The following is a 14,268-nucleotide window of genomic DNA, read 5'->3' as shown; positions in this document are numbered from 1 at the left end:
AACAGGGCTAATTAAAAACACACGAGGAGCTGCCTAAAATAAAAAGAAACCTAAAAGCCCACCTATCTTTCCAGCTTAATGCGGACCCAAGAGTCAATGAGCATCTTGCTCTCCCTTCCTTGGAGTTTGGAAACTAAAGGAAGCATGCAGCATCCTGCCTCAGGAACTGAAATCGTCACAGGGGTGGGAGATGAGAATGTTCCATGTGCCTGCTTTGCTGGGTTTCCTGAACATTTCTAGGGAGGATGGATCTTTAAACCCACGCCAACTCCTGCGGTCTATTGTAGGAAACACACCCAAATGGGTAGGTTTGTTTGGGAGTCATGGCTTGTCCACAGTTTTCTTCTAGGTGGAGAAAGGAGGTATGAAGAATCACCTTTTATTAGCCAGAGATGTGCTGGAGAACAGCCAAGGTGCTGATAAGCTACTTAACATTAGGGAGGAAGTCGAGTTGGTAATAAATGCACCATTTTCTTTTAAACCGTTTTCTTGTCCCTACTTAGAAGTACTCCTTTGGATATACAGTGCTAGATAGAGTGTGAGATTTTAGTAGGAAACCTATAGTGCTTTATTTCACCAAATGGGAATTATAACATGATAAAGTCTATTGTTTCAATCTTTAAAAGCATGGGAGTTGTCATGTTAGCTGCTGGGACATCTTGAGAAGTCTGCCTAATGACAGATATTACATGATGGCTTTTTCTATACATGGGTTTGAGGAAAAGCTCCTTCTATTCATTGTTTTGGAAAAATATGCCTTTGACTTCCGGAAGGTAATGTATCATATATATATATTTTTGTATCTTTTTAAAGAGTGAGTTAGGAACCGGACAGTCCATGGAGTGGACCAGCTCTTGTACTTTTACAGGAGGAGACTAAAGCAAAATAGAAAACATTAAAGAAAGTTGCTCCTTGTAAGAATAATATTTAACAGGACTTTCACATCTGGTTTGCATGTGTGTGCATATATATATATATATATACATATATATGTATATATATATACACACACATGTGTACAGGATGACATTCCTGTTTGTGTGTTGTGGAACACACAGTTTGAAAAACACTGACTTATCAGGCAACCAAGGTGACGTCCCTCTATCTGCCTAGCACACTGAAGCCAAGTCCTGCCTCATGAAAGGCAGAAGCCACATGAGGATGCCTGCCCCCTTTAGTTATCCGGAGCTACAGAGCCATTTCCTCCAAATAGCCAAAGAAGAGATGGAAAAGAACGTCATCGGGTGTTTACTCTTGTGTAATGGATGCTCTTGAATCTTGTATTTTGATTTAAGAGGAACATGTACTAAGCCCATAGATGACTCTGTGCCTCGCCTGAGGGACAGCTTTTATCATCCCTCATGGACCTCTGCCATTTACCTTCGTATTCGGTGATCTCTGCTTCCTCCTCATCTCTTTCCTCTTCCCTATACACCGACACAGACACGCGCTCCTCTTCTTCAGAGTAGGACCACGCCTCCTCTGTAGATAGGTTAAAAGATAAGACTTGATTTAAAACTCAGTGTGCTGGGACACGTCCAGTGGCCACGTGTTCACTGCAGATGGATGAAGATTCTCCTATCTGCTCAGGACTTGGGACTTTCTAACTACAAGAGGGAAAGAGATGTAAGACAAGAGGAGAATGAAGCCCAAGACTGAGGGAGATGTGTAAATTATCCCCCAGAGTGTCCAAATTCCAAGTGATCTCCTTTTCAACACCTTATTCACTTCTTAAGAATGACCCAAGAGTGAGGTAGATGCAAAAGATAGTTCCAGAAGACTATAGCAGCAGTCAGATGAATTTCAACACGCACACAAGATAAAAACAGATCGCAATGAAAACATTAACATCCTAAAGAAGACTCCACAGGCGCATACCAACATGGGCCTTCTTCCCCTCCGGTTATACCTTCATGTCGCATGACTTCCACTCTCTGAGGAACTGCCACCGACAGTTTCTCTTCCACAGCAAGCCTCTTCTCTTCCACGACAGTTTTCTTAGAGACTTCAGCTTTAAGAAAAGCATCAGTGTTGGAGCTTAAGAACCAAGAATTGTACAAATTCCCTTTCTCCCTCGAGTTTGGGGACGCCTTGCAGTATGTCACATTCATGAGCAAAGTGGACAAAGAAATTACACACCCCAAGAACACGCCCACGAAAGTCTCTCAGAAACGAGACCAAGAAGGGCAGCACAGAAACAGACTCGACGGACAGAGCAAGAACCCAAGCACGCACGACAGAAGAGGTCTCTAGAAGACTGACGTCAATCCTACCTCGGGGAGGAGCTTTCTTAGGGATGGGAGCTGGGACAATCTCCTCGGGGACAGGTTTCTTAGGTGGAGCTGGCACTTTAGAAACATTACGTACATTTAGAGCTCTGACACTCTCCCACGGAAGCCCAGCACACAGCACACCCACCCACACCGCGCCATCTTTGCCTGGAAGCATGACCCTGTAAAAGACAGCTTTTGTACAAAGGCCTGATGATACCTTTTGGTGGGGGAGCTTCTTCTTTTCGAGAAACAGGTCTTTTTTCTTCAGGAACTTTCTTCTTTGGTATTTCTGGCACTTGAAGAAGAATTTTTTTTTTAAATCTTATAAAGGCAAATGCACATGGAACAGGCAGGCCGGCGGATGAAGGCATGCAATTAAAGAAGTTTGGGGGAAAGTTATGGTTATTTCATGGAGATGGGGTACCTGCTGGTGGTGGGGATTCCTCTCTCTGAGTAATGATGGTTATTTTTTCTTCGGTGACAACTTTCTTCTGCACTTCGGGAACTTGAAAAGACATTTGTAGAACTGGGTTTATATTTTTCAAAGCAGCGAATTCATTATTTTGAAAGAGACTAGACAGGTAGACAGAAGCTTGTCCCATTGTCACTGGCCATAAAACAACCACTTGAATGCTATGGAACAATGGTTTTTACCCTGTCAATTGTATTTTAATGAAACACTGATTGGCCAGTAACCAGGCACGAAGTATGGGGGTGGGGGGGGGCAACTAGGCAGGAAGTAGAGGCAGGGCGACAAGAACAGGAGAATTCTGGGAAGAGGAAAGCTTGGTCTGCAGTCATGACCCAGCTACAGAAGAAGATGTGACTGCCTTGCTGAATAAGGTTCCGAGCCACATGGCTAGCATAGACAAGAATAATAGGCTAATATAAGTTATGAGAGTTAATAAGAAGCCTGAGCTAATGGGCCAATCAGTTTATAACTAATGTAATGTTTATAACTCTGTGTGATTTCTTCGGGACTTAACGATTGTGGGAACCGGGCAGGACAGAAACCCCGACAATACTTGGAATAGAACAAACTCAATTAGCAGATAAACACAAACTGCTTTGCACTCGAGATGTAAACGTGGGCTTGTTTACTAGGAAAGTCACCCTACCTTTAGCTGGAGGGGCCTCCTTCTTCTTTGCCACAGGAACCTTCTCTTCAGGAGCAGGTTTCTTTGGAGCCTCTGGGACTTAAAGTTTAAAATAGCCAGTCAGTACAGGCATGTTTCCTGTCCATGAATGGATACAGACACACCCCCAAAGTGACACACAGCACATTGATATTACAGACTGCACTGGTACAATGAAGAAAGATCCCATTTCAAAGTCACAATATAGTAATGGCTATGTGCAATGTTTTAGAAGCATTTAAATGACTAAAATGTGTTATGTAACAGAAATGTGTACAGAATTCATTCTTACATATTAGTATGGTGTGTGTACATGTGTGTATAGATGTGTATGTATGTGTTTTGGGAGGGTAGCAATAACCTTGGGGTGTTATTTTTCAGGTGCAATACACTTGCTTTTTTTTTTCTTTAGACAGGGTCCCCTACTGGCCTGGATTTTGGCAAGTAGGCTAGAGACTCAGTGACCAGTGAGTCCCAGGGAATGCCAATTGTCTCTACTCTCTTACTCCCCAATTCTGCGATTACATGACTGCTCCACCATGGCTTTTTGCTTTTAAATTTAAATAGAGGTGAGTTCTGAGTACTGAACAGTCAAGGCCAGCGTTTAACTGACTTAGCTTCCTCTTTACTCCCCTTGGTGTGATCTGATGAACACAAACCCGTCTGGGATTATACCAATAAGGCAGAGTGTGAGTAGACCAGATAGAAAAGATCTCTTCATACTTTGTTTTGAAGAGGGGATAAATCGTAGCACTTTATGACCTTTGAACTACAGCTACAATGCTGTGGAATATGGTTGTTCATGTAACTTTTTACGCTGACAGCATTCTGAGTTTCTATTTCTGGTTACTAAAGGATAATCAAGACAGGATCACTCTCTGGAACAGGTCTTTCAGTAGGACAGTGTGCCAATGGCTTTGGGGACCTCTATGTCACAAAATGTTGTAAATGCGTAGGTGTTTTTCTGTAAGAAATTCTGTCACTTAGAATGTACTCAAGTGTTTGCAGTAAGTTTAATTAATTTCAATTCATACAGGGAAAATAAAGGTCAAAGATCTGTCCTATTGAAGACTTGCCATCACGGACTTTGGGTTCATCTGTGTCTAGGTGACACTCACTTCTGCCAACCCCCTCCAGTTGCCTCTGCCTCCCCACAGACTCCTCACAACAGACAGTAACGATGTCTTAACGAAGAAGTCACATGCAAGAGTGAACAAGAGATGCTCTGTTCGATAAACATGTTCATAGAGGATATTTCGCAATCCTCCTTAAGGATGACATTAAAAATTTAAGGTAGCAATTTGACATAGTTACTTCTTTTAATAACACATGCCTTAGGAAAGTTCAGAATCATAAATAATATATAACAAGAACGAGGAACATGTCAAAGAGACAAGAGTCAAGGACAACACGGCACAGATGAAGCCTGTGCAGAGCCGAGCTGGCCCCTGTGGCCATGGCTGTCTCCACTGGTGGTTCTGCATACCTTGGGGAGGAGCCGCTGGCTCTTTCTTCTTGGGAATAGGAACTGGCTTCTTCTCCTCTGGCACAGGTTTCTTGGGAGCCTCAGGAACTTTAAAGATAACATTGTTGAAATGGTGTCGAATGTTACAGTCTCCTTCTGAGACATTCAAGATTATAGTCAAGCATAAAGCCTCGTTAAGAGCTTAAGAATTAAAAAGTAATTTAGTACGTTCTACTTGGGGAAGCATGGAATGTTTAGTACATCAATACCAGGTAGACATCACACATATGACACAGGGCAGACAAATGCCCGGTTAGGATGTCTGGCATCTGGAACAGTTACTAACACATGTGACAACAAAGTAACCAAACAGTAGATAAGGAGATAAGCATATGAAAGATTGTCTACTGATAACATTCTGGTTAATATACAGGTCACACACACATACACACAAGATCCAAGAAGATAGAACCCAAGAAATGTTCTTCTACCTTTGGCCGCTGGAGGTTCCACCTTCTTAGGGACGGGAACAGGGACCACTTCTTCTGCAACTTGTTTTTTAGGTGGTTCCGGGACTTGAAGAGAAATGTACTATGTTTGAGAAACTGCTCATCTTGACAAGATGTGCATTCTTATAAGATAGGAGTCAAGAGTAGATATTCCCCCTTTAAGCCAGTTGGATGCAAGAAACTATAGATTAGGAACTGAAAAAAACAGGCAGTGGTGGTGGCGCACGCCTTTAATCCCAGCACTTGAGAGGCAGAGGCAGGTGGAACTCTGAGTTCGAGGCCAGCCTGGTCTACAAGAGCTAGTTCCAGGACAGACTCCAAAGCTACAGAAAAACCCTGTCTCAAAAAAACCAAACCAAATAAATAAGTAAATAAAATAAAGATAAAATATGTGTAGATAGCTGAAAGGCTAAGTAGAAAAGGGAAACCTATTTGTCACTTTGAGTGGCAGGAGTTTCTACTTTCTCAGAAATAGATGGAAGAACTCTACATTTAAAGTCAGTGCGTGAGAACAACTGTCTCAGGTGATGGTAAATATTGTTATATCTTAAGTTTAGCTCAGGAAAGAGAATGGGACCTTGGCGTAGAGTCTAGCGTGTTTCCCTCCTCCATCCCTTTACCCTTCTATCTCTTTCTTCCTCCTTTCCTTCTTCCATAAAGTGTCTTCCTATGTAGCCCTAGCTGAGTGCTGGGATTTCGCTACCTTGCCCCCTGGTGACTGTGGTGGAGTCAATACTGACACACCAGCTACTGTTGTAACCGATACTCTCACACAGACTGGTAATTGCAGAAAAAAGGAAACTGTGTGTTTTGAGTATTAAGGGATTTCTAATATAACTTAATTAAATCGCAAGTTTACAAAACTTAGTTTCAATACTTCTGGTATGTTAAGCTCCTAATGGAGAGAATCATTCACATTTGAAAAAAGGCTTCGGGGAGCTGGTGTGAGGGGTTTCATTATGCCTTATGTCCAAATACAAATGTCACTGTATTTTAAGTGTCCAGAGACAGGGGAAGGATCCCCAAGCATGTCATGCCTGGTCTTTCCACTCCTCTCTCCAGTGACTTCTCTGTTCACACAGACCCTAGGCCTGTTAACTGTGTAACTAATTCTGATACTTCATATCAGCGTAGCTAGATATGGACTGTGGATTTTTCTCAAGAACATCTTAAACTTAGGATGAATTACTGATACCTTTGGGCGGTGGTTCAATCTTTTTGGAAACCGCAACGTGAATTTTCTCCTCAGTGAGAGTTTTCTTTTGCACCTCGGGGACTTTTGAAAAAAAAAAGTACACATCTTTAATTACTGATAGATCATGTTGTGGATGGCAATTGTAATTTACTAAGAATACCAAGAAATACAAAAAAGTTAAAGCTAAAAGACATGAAAGGAAAAAGACGACGGGGAGACACAAGGAGACAGACACATCCACAGCATCCCACGTTAGGCAAGACGGGGACAAAAAGGCTATTTAAAACTCCGCCTCAAGCTCTCAAGTTCCAAATCGCCAGATACCTGTGACGGACACTTCCTCCTCTGTGTGAGAAGCAAAGAACATCTTCTCTTCTGAGATAACCATCTTCTTTGTGTGCACCGCCGGCACTTTAAAAAGAGCATCGCTGTGTTAGCAACTGTCCTAGGACAGGACATCAGATGAGACACAGATGGCACATGACACGAACGTCTTTCCACAGTGATTCAGTGGGTTAGTATGATAGATTAAGAACAAATTCAGTTTCAAGAAGAAAATAAATCAGGTTTTGATCTGTCTGGACAAACAACGCATGCAGTCTTGCATCAAGTACGATTATGCGAGAATCGAATAGACACAACTTCTTCACACAGAATGCACTACTTTCCCAAACCTATTAGGATCAATTCATATCGATTAGAGGATGGGAAATATTATATGTAATGCAATACACTGCATGATAAAGTTAGAAGATTAATCATCAAACACAAAACCTTCCTTAAATTAAAAAAATTAATTTCTAAACAAGACTAAAAGCAAAAATAAAGTTATTGAATTATACATAGGTATAACCCAACATAAAATGTGTGCTATTTAAAACATGTAGTTTTCATGGTGCTTTTGAATTTTTTAACAATGTATGTTCAGATATCCATATGTGCAGATTACAATAACTGGAGCTTACAGTTTAAATAAAGATGAATACCTTTTACTTCAATTATTTCTTCCTGCACCGGAGTCCGGGAAGGTTTTTGTGGAACGATCTTCTTGGAAACTTCAGGTACTTTAAAAATACATACAGATATATTTGTATTGTGAGGAATATTTCTTAGCCTCAAAGTTTGAAAATAACTCTGTTTGGGTAGCTATATAAATAATGCATGAGCATATACCAGAGAGCCGATGACTTATGTACATGTGACTAGAACATTCTTTAAATGGTATCTATACCTTTGGTGACTTGAACTTTTTCTTCTTCCATTCTTCGGGAAGTCTTTTCAATTTTTTCAACTACTGGCTTCTTTACAACTGCAAATATTTTAAAGAAATTGCAGTACTTTTAGAATTTACTAAATTCTGAATATTTATTAAAATTCTCTGTCTAGCTCTTTACATACACATATATGTATGCATATATGTATACTAATATACGTAATATTTTTAAAGACAGGCAGGTTTGGTGTTCTCAACTTTAAGCAAAAGTTCCTGGGATTGTTTATATTTATTTTAAATTTACTATAACACTCTTTTATCTTAATTTTATTATTTCAAGTAGATATCAATTCTGAAGAGAAAATCCATAGAGATAATAAAGCTTAGAGAAGAAGTTGTGCCTATTAGATTTAACTATTGATTCAGGCATCCTTGCCAAACAAATCATGATAATGTCAGGCATATTCTGTTTTATTTAATGATTCTAATTGCATACCTTTGGGAAGTGGTGCTTTCTTTTCAGGCACTTTGGCTGGGATTTTCTTCTCATGTAATTCTTTAATAAAAACACAAGACATGCCGAGATGCTTAAATCAGTCAATTCTACTAGCTGCGCTTGTTGCAAATATTAAAATGTTAAGAATAATTTATCATCCCGTAAGGAATCTGTCGTGTGGGGGAGCTTATGACTAATACAACTCTCAGGCAGAATTTCAAAACAGAATTAGGTGGTGATGAAATGAACTTTGAGCTTGTGAGTCAGGAAACAGCAACTGAGAGGCAGCCCTAGTCCTAGGATTAAATGGCTCCATTGAAAGCGACATGGGAGCTTAATGTCAAGGGAAGATAAAGACTATTCTACAGAACAAGTAATGCAAGATCCATAACCTTAGAGAAGCCAAAACGATAATTTTCTCCTTCATGTCCATTGTAAGTCAGGTAATAGCATTGAAAGTACAAGGGAACCCAGTGAAAACGCGGAACAGAGAAGAGAGGCCACCCAGCGCCTGCGTACGCACCTTCATGAACTTCCTTCTGAACTTGAATCACTTCTCTCTCCTGGTAAGTCTCTTCCCACTCCTCCTCGCCTTCATCATAGCCCTCTTCCCTCTCGTAGTACTCTTGCCCTTCTTCAAAGTCTTCCTCCCACTCCTCGTGGACTTCCCTTTTAGCGTCCACCTTGATCTCCTCATAGTCTTCATCTGGCTCTTCATAATAGGGCTCCTCGTAGGGCTCCGTGTAGGGCTCCACGTCCAGCTCCTCATAGGGCTCGTCCCAAGGCTCGATGAGCACTTTCTTCTCGTAGACGGCCTGCTCTCTCTCGTACACAGCCTCTTTTTCTTTGTGAATCTCTTTCTTTCGAGTGATAGTTGTTATTTTCACTTCCTCGGCCTTAGAGGACACATCGATAATTTCGGAAGCTGAAAAGATGAGAAGAAATAGGGGTAGGGGAGAACAAGAAAGGGAAATCGGATTAATTACATCCATCAAAAAGCTTTGTTCAAGGGAAGGCCACAGTCATTCCGCATTGAGCACATGGATGCTGTAGCATCAGACTGATAATCTCTTATGGCTTGATGTGTATGGATTCTGTTTTAGTCACTAGGCAACATGACAAGACTAAGACGCTCTTCACTCTTGATATAGGGATTTTCTTCTAGTGCCCAAAGTATGGATTCAATAGATAGTTTCAAATTGCTATGCCTTAGCCAGGCAACGGTGGCGCACGCCTTTAATCCCAGCACTCGGGAGGCAGAGACAGGCGGATCTCTGTGAGTTCAAGGCCAGCCTGGTCTACAAGAGCTAGTTCCAGGACAGGAACCAAAAAGCTACAGAGAAACCCTGTCTCGAAAAATCCAAAAAAAAAAAAATTGCTATGCCTTCTTTTGCTCTATGTGAACTCCAGTTTGGAGAGATTCTCCTGAAGCACTTCAGACTCGATAACAATAGCGTTATGGAGTCTAGAGTAAATGTTTCTCAAACTTAATCTTAGTTTTTCACTTTTGATGATGACTCACTAGTCAGTTGAATAATGACGCACAAAACATGATGTAGTCAAAGCAGTTCCCAGTTTTTATAACACAAATTTCAAAATGTTTTTGAGATCAGTATTATTGTCAAATCCTTAATATTTGTGTGGATTACAAAGTAAAACTCAGAAAGAGCTCTTTCCTTGCTGTCTCTCCCTGCTGCCCCGCCCCGTGCCCCCATCCAGGGGCTGCAGAAGTGTGGGAAACAGCCATTGTTTCCAGGACTCTGCACAGTGGCAGAGGGGACTGGACACTTTTACAACAACTTGGAAGCCTAATATTTAAAGGTGATCAAGAGGACACATGCAAAATTCAGAAGTAAATAAAATGCTGAATGATTCCACTTTACTTGCCTTTTGCTGGAAACATGGGAGTAGGAGGGAGGGGCTTCTTGGCAACTTCTGGCACTTCGAAAAACACAGAGTACATATTAATGTTTAGACTATAGATTGCTTAATGTTTACTAATTTAGAGCATTATCAAGGTCTTTTGCATAATGAATTATTACTAACGCAGCATCATAAAACCCCACTATTACTAAACCAGGCGAATAAGCATTGCTTTGTCAGGTCAGAATAACAAAATGCTTGGAGGCTGGGCCTTCATTTCAGTTTAGGCTGGTTTTAAAGAATTCAAATGTAGTAAAAAAAAAATAGCAAAGAAATGTGTAGTGTGTCCAGCACTTAAAACCCGCACTTTTGCTTTGTTCTGTTATAAAATCCACCAAACATGCGTGCTTTCAAAACGGCCATCATGCCTGGTAGTGGGGGCGCACGCCTTTAATCCCAGCGCTTGAAGGCAGAGGTAGGTGGATCTCTGTGGGTTCGAGGCCAACCTGGTTTATAGAGCTAGTTCCAGGACAGGCTCCAAAACTACAGAGAAACCCTCTCTCGAAAGACCAAAGCAAACCAAACAAAATCCAAAATGACCATGGGGAAAGCTGTGTCGAGTGGAGGCTGGGGCCTGTGCTTCGGTGTGGCTCTGGGCAGGAGGCTGCTGTGCTTTCTCCATCAAGAGAGTTAGAACAACTCTTTTACATCATCTAAAGGTCTTCCATCAGCCTCCCAAGATGTCTTCTAAAGATGTTTGCTTTCTTCAAACATTAAGATAAGGAAAACCAGCAAAGGGTCCCGAGCTGGGCTGCAGCCGCATCATAGCACACTAATCCTGAATCCCTGCTGGGAGCTGGGAGGACTTGGGTCACCCACAGCAGTGGGATTGGAGGGGGGGGGAGGTCTCCTTCAAAGCATCAACTGTAGACAGCAAGCATTCAGAGGCAGACAAGGACACAAGAAGGACAAGAGAGATGGAGGGGGATGTACCACCTAGTGACCCCGACCCTTTGGGTTTCCTGCACTCTTTAAGTGCTTATCCGCAATGAAGACCTTAGGAGCACTTTCTGGTTAGTTTTTTTTTTATTTGATTTTTAAACTTTATTATAATACCTGGTGGTGGTGCTTCCTCCTTGGGTTTTGAAACAACTTTTTTGGTGTCTTTCTTCACAGCCTTTTTGGTCACTGAAAGAAAAAAAAAAGAAGTCAGATATAAATAATGTAAATGTTTTAAGGACATTTCAATTCTGTTTTTCAGATGCTAATGAGAACAAGATAAAATAAACTTAATTGTGAGATACTTGCTTTAGAAAAATCTTGTATTAGAAAGCAAAAAGAAGAAGAAGAAAGAAGAGAAGAAGAAGAAAAAGAAGGAGAAGAAGAAAATTTTGCAGGGAGGGTAGATATGTCCTCTGAGCGTATGATGGGTAAGAGGCGGCTTTAGCAGAAGATGAGAGACACAGAAAGTGTCCCTTTCCCTGTGTTTCACTTGGGTGTGGAGACCACATTTGTCAGGAGAACAAAAGCAGGGTAGAATTGAAGCACATGCCATGTTATATGTGAGGGTGTACTGGTGCTACGGGCTGGAGGTAGACTCTGGTCATGGCTCCTAGGCATATTTCCCACCATGCTGGAAGCTTGTAAGCCCGGAGTAAACCCTTTGTGTTTTAGAATCTGGTTTAAATTCTCAGGTTTTGCAGTGAATACCAACAGTCATGCTGACATTTTCATTGAGAGGACAGATCATTTCTGAACAGAAATTACTGCTTCTGACCACAGGAGCATCATGAATCTGGTTTATTGGTTTTTGATTTCTCCTCTCTGGGCTCTGCAAGTCGATGATATATGTTCGAGTAAACTCATATAAATTACAAACATGCTTCTCTCTTCTGTCGAAAGTACATTAGTCACAAAATTGGATAAACATATTGAATTTCTTTGAAACTGGCTGAAAAAAATAGTTCAAGCATTTACTATCAGTGGCAGCGGGCAGACATTAGGAGACTTAAATGTTATACCCATGAAGCTATTGCCGTTACAGTTATAAGACTATCAGGAAACCTGATTTTGACCAGTGGATTTTTTTATAGCTCTGTTGAGAGAATTAATTCTCCTAGTAAGTTTGAATAAATAACTCCAGGAAGTCACAGGCAAACTGTTGTCTGGGCTGTACAGCTTCTGGGTACAAAGAGTTCCCAACTGCTTCCTAAACATTTAGCATTCGAGATGGTCAACTCCTTGCTACTTTTAAGAGCTCTTCTGCTTTGTTTGGCTTTTGAGACAGGGTTTTAGTATGTAACCCCATCTGGCTTGTCGCATGGGCCTTTTGCTTGTAGTAATTTTCCTGTCTCTGTCTGCGGAGCCGGGATCACATGTATCTACAGTCTGCTGCCCACTTCTGATCTCTTTATTAGTAACCACGCCCCTTAGTTAACAAACAAACACACCCCACAAAAGACCCAACAGAGCAAGTTAAAGATATTCTGAACAAACAGTGACTTACAAAAAGTAATTAAACGTATAAATGAAAAGAAAACAAACCACAATTTTCAGTTTGCTTCTCAACTAATATGCTGTGTTTCTATTAGCTACCCAACAACTGGTTTTATTATTGTCATATCAGCTGTCAAGCATAGTAGTCAGGAGCATGTGAAAGAAACTTATTTTTAACCAACATCCAAGTTATTCCCTTGCAATATTTTAAAACTAAGCATAGTGCTTGAGTTAATCTGGTAATTTTCAGCATTTCAAACCTTGTAGCAGGAGTATCATTTTGAAGTCAGTTCAGCGTCTTGACCACAAGAGGGAGCATGAACCATATGAAGTCACATTTTCACAGACTATGGAATTCTAAGTTTTATCACTTCAGTTAGTTTTCATATATTACCTTCAATACGCTTTCCTGGTGGCTTCTTCTCTTCGGGTAAAGGCAGCAGAAGAGGGATGGAAGGAGCAACCGCAGGAGGTATTTCTGGAAAAAAATACATAGCAGCACCATGTTGCATGTATTTTGTTTATCAATCCAGGGGCTTAATTAGAACAGCAACATCAATATCTATCTGGAGTAGTAACTGCATGTTTGCTCTGGTTTCTAACTGGACATTGAAGACAGGGATGTGGAATCTTGCTGCTCTATGCCCGGATGCTAGGGGTAGGGTCTTACCTTCAGGTGGAACCGCTCTGATAGGCATGGTTGGGATCGGAACTCTGGAATCGGGAATATCTGGAAGTAACCGATAGTGATAAGCACTGGGGAGCTGACAACAGATCTCACCGTCTGGGCACCTCCAGCAGCACTGCCATTGTGCCGACACATCCCTGTTCTGTCCTTCACTGCACACAGTGCGGAGCTTATGAAAACTCGCTGAATTCTGTCCTGGTTCTATTGTGCTCCTACCAGCCACCTTACCGTCGCTGTTTTGCCAGATTCATAAAGCGTAACAACATTGCATTTTGCTGGAAATTATCTTACTGAGTAACGTTTACTGAAAAGAAGAATGGCAACTTTGTGTATTTTTATTGGGCTTCCCTATTTATAAAACCACACCAACACTGAACTTAGTGTAAGCAACAATTAGAAAAGGAGAAAAGAAAAAAAGAAACTTACCAGGAGGCTTCATCTCAAGTTTTATTTCTGCAAAGGAAAAAGAGAGCGTTTTTGTTTATAGAACTGTTTGGGTAACGTGTTTGCCTCCAGGACTGTGGCGTGTTTTCGGGGCTGTCCTCACCTTTGGTTGTTAAGTACAGCTCTGCTGTGCTCCTGGCTTCACCTCTTGGCTCCAGGCGAGCAATTACCGAGTACACGCCTGGGGAGAATAATAATCCGACGTCAGTCTCCTGATACACTTCTTCAGTTAAATACAATGTGCTTATTTATGCCCTTTTTATTTTCTTTTTGTTTTAAAGTACATTCCATAGAACTATAGAATGTAAGCATTCTTTTTTTTTTCTTTCGAGACAGGGTTTCTCTGTGGTTTTGGTTCCTGTCCTGGAACCAGCTCTTGTAGACCAGGCTGGCCTCGAACTCACAGAGACCCGCCTGTCTCTGCCTCCAGAGTGCTGGGATTAAAGGCGTGCGCCACCACCGCCCGGCTAGAATGTAAGCATTGTTAAGA

At 41.4% G+C, this 14,268-nt stretch overlaps 1 protein-coding gene across 4 annotated transcripts in view; it reads right to left on the bottom strand.

The window, feature by feature from the left end:
- The window catches only part of Ttn (titin), a 271,242-nt gene that overhangs the window by 152,586 nt on the left and 104,388 nt on the right, over positions 1 to 14,268 (bottom strand). For all 4 annotated transcript variants that reach the window (XM_075984819.1, XM_075984820.1, XM_075984821.1 and 1 more), the window contains 20 exons: positions 13,882 to 13,959; positions 13,761 to 13,787; positions 13,317 to 13,376; positions 13,041 to 13,124; positions 11,267 to 11,338; positions 10,175 to 10,228; positions 8,811 to 9,212; positions 8,288 to 8,347; positions 7,810 to 7,887; positions 7,565 to 7,642; positions 6,903 to 6,989; positions 6,579 to 6,659; positions 5,366 to 5,449; positions 4,896 to 4,982; positions 3,392 to 3,469; positions 2,698 to 2,778; positions 2,491 to 2,568; positions 2,274 to 2,348; positions 1,910 to 2,011; positions 1,381 to 1,482 (listed from right to left, as the gene is read on the bottom strand). In XM_075984819.1, coding sequence (XP_075840934.1) covers positions 1,381 to 1,482; positions 1,910 to 2,011; positions 2,274 to 2,348; positions 2,491 to 2,568; positions 2,698 to 2,778; positions 3,392 to 3,469; positions 4,896 to 4,982; positions 5,366 to 5,449; positions 6,579 to 6,659; positions 6,903 to 6,989; positions 7,565 to 7,642; positions 7,810 to 7,887; positions 8,288 to 8,347; positions 8,811 to 9,212; positions 10,175 to 10,228; positions 11,267 to 11,338; positions 13,041 to 13,124; positions 13,317 to 13,376; positions 13,761 to 13,787; positions 13,882 to 13,959 — 1,848 coding nt within the window. The remainder of the gene's footprint in view (positions 1 to 1,380; positions 1,483 to 1,909; positions 2,012 to 2,273; positions 2,349 to 2,490; positions 2,569 to 2,697; positions 2,779 to 3,391; positions 3,470 to 4,895; positions 4,983 to 5,365; positions 5,450 to 6,578; positions 6,660 to 6,902; positions 6,990 to 7,564; positions 7,643 to 7,809; positions 7,888 to 8,287; positions 8,348 to 8,810; positions 9,213 to 10,174; positions 10,229 to 11,266; positions 11,339 to 13,040; positions 13,125 to 13,316; positions 13,377 to 13,760; positions 13,788 to 13,881; positions 13,960 to 14,268) is intronic.

This window comes from Microtus pennsylvanicus, chromosome 9 (genome assembly GCF_037038515.1).
Source record: "Microtus pennsylvanicus isolate mMicPen1 chromosome 9, mMicPen1.hap1, whole genome shotgun sequence".
NCBI classification, from domain to species: Eukaryota; Metazoa; Chordata; class Mammalia; order Rodentia; family Cricetidae; genus Microtus; species Microtus pennsylvanicus.
Note: the sequence above shows the minus strand (reverse complement) of the source record. Positions and strands in the feature narration are given on the sequence as shown.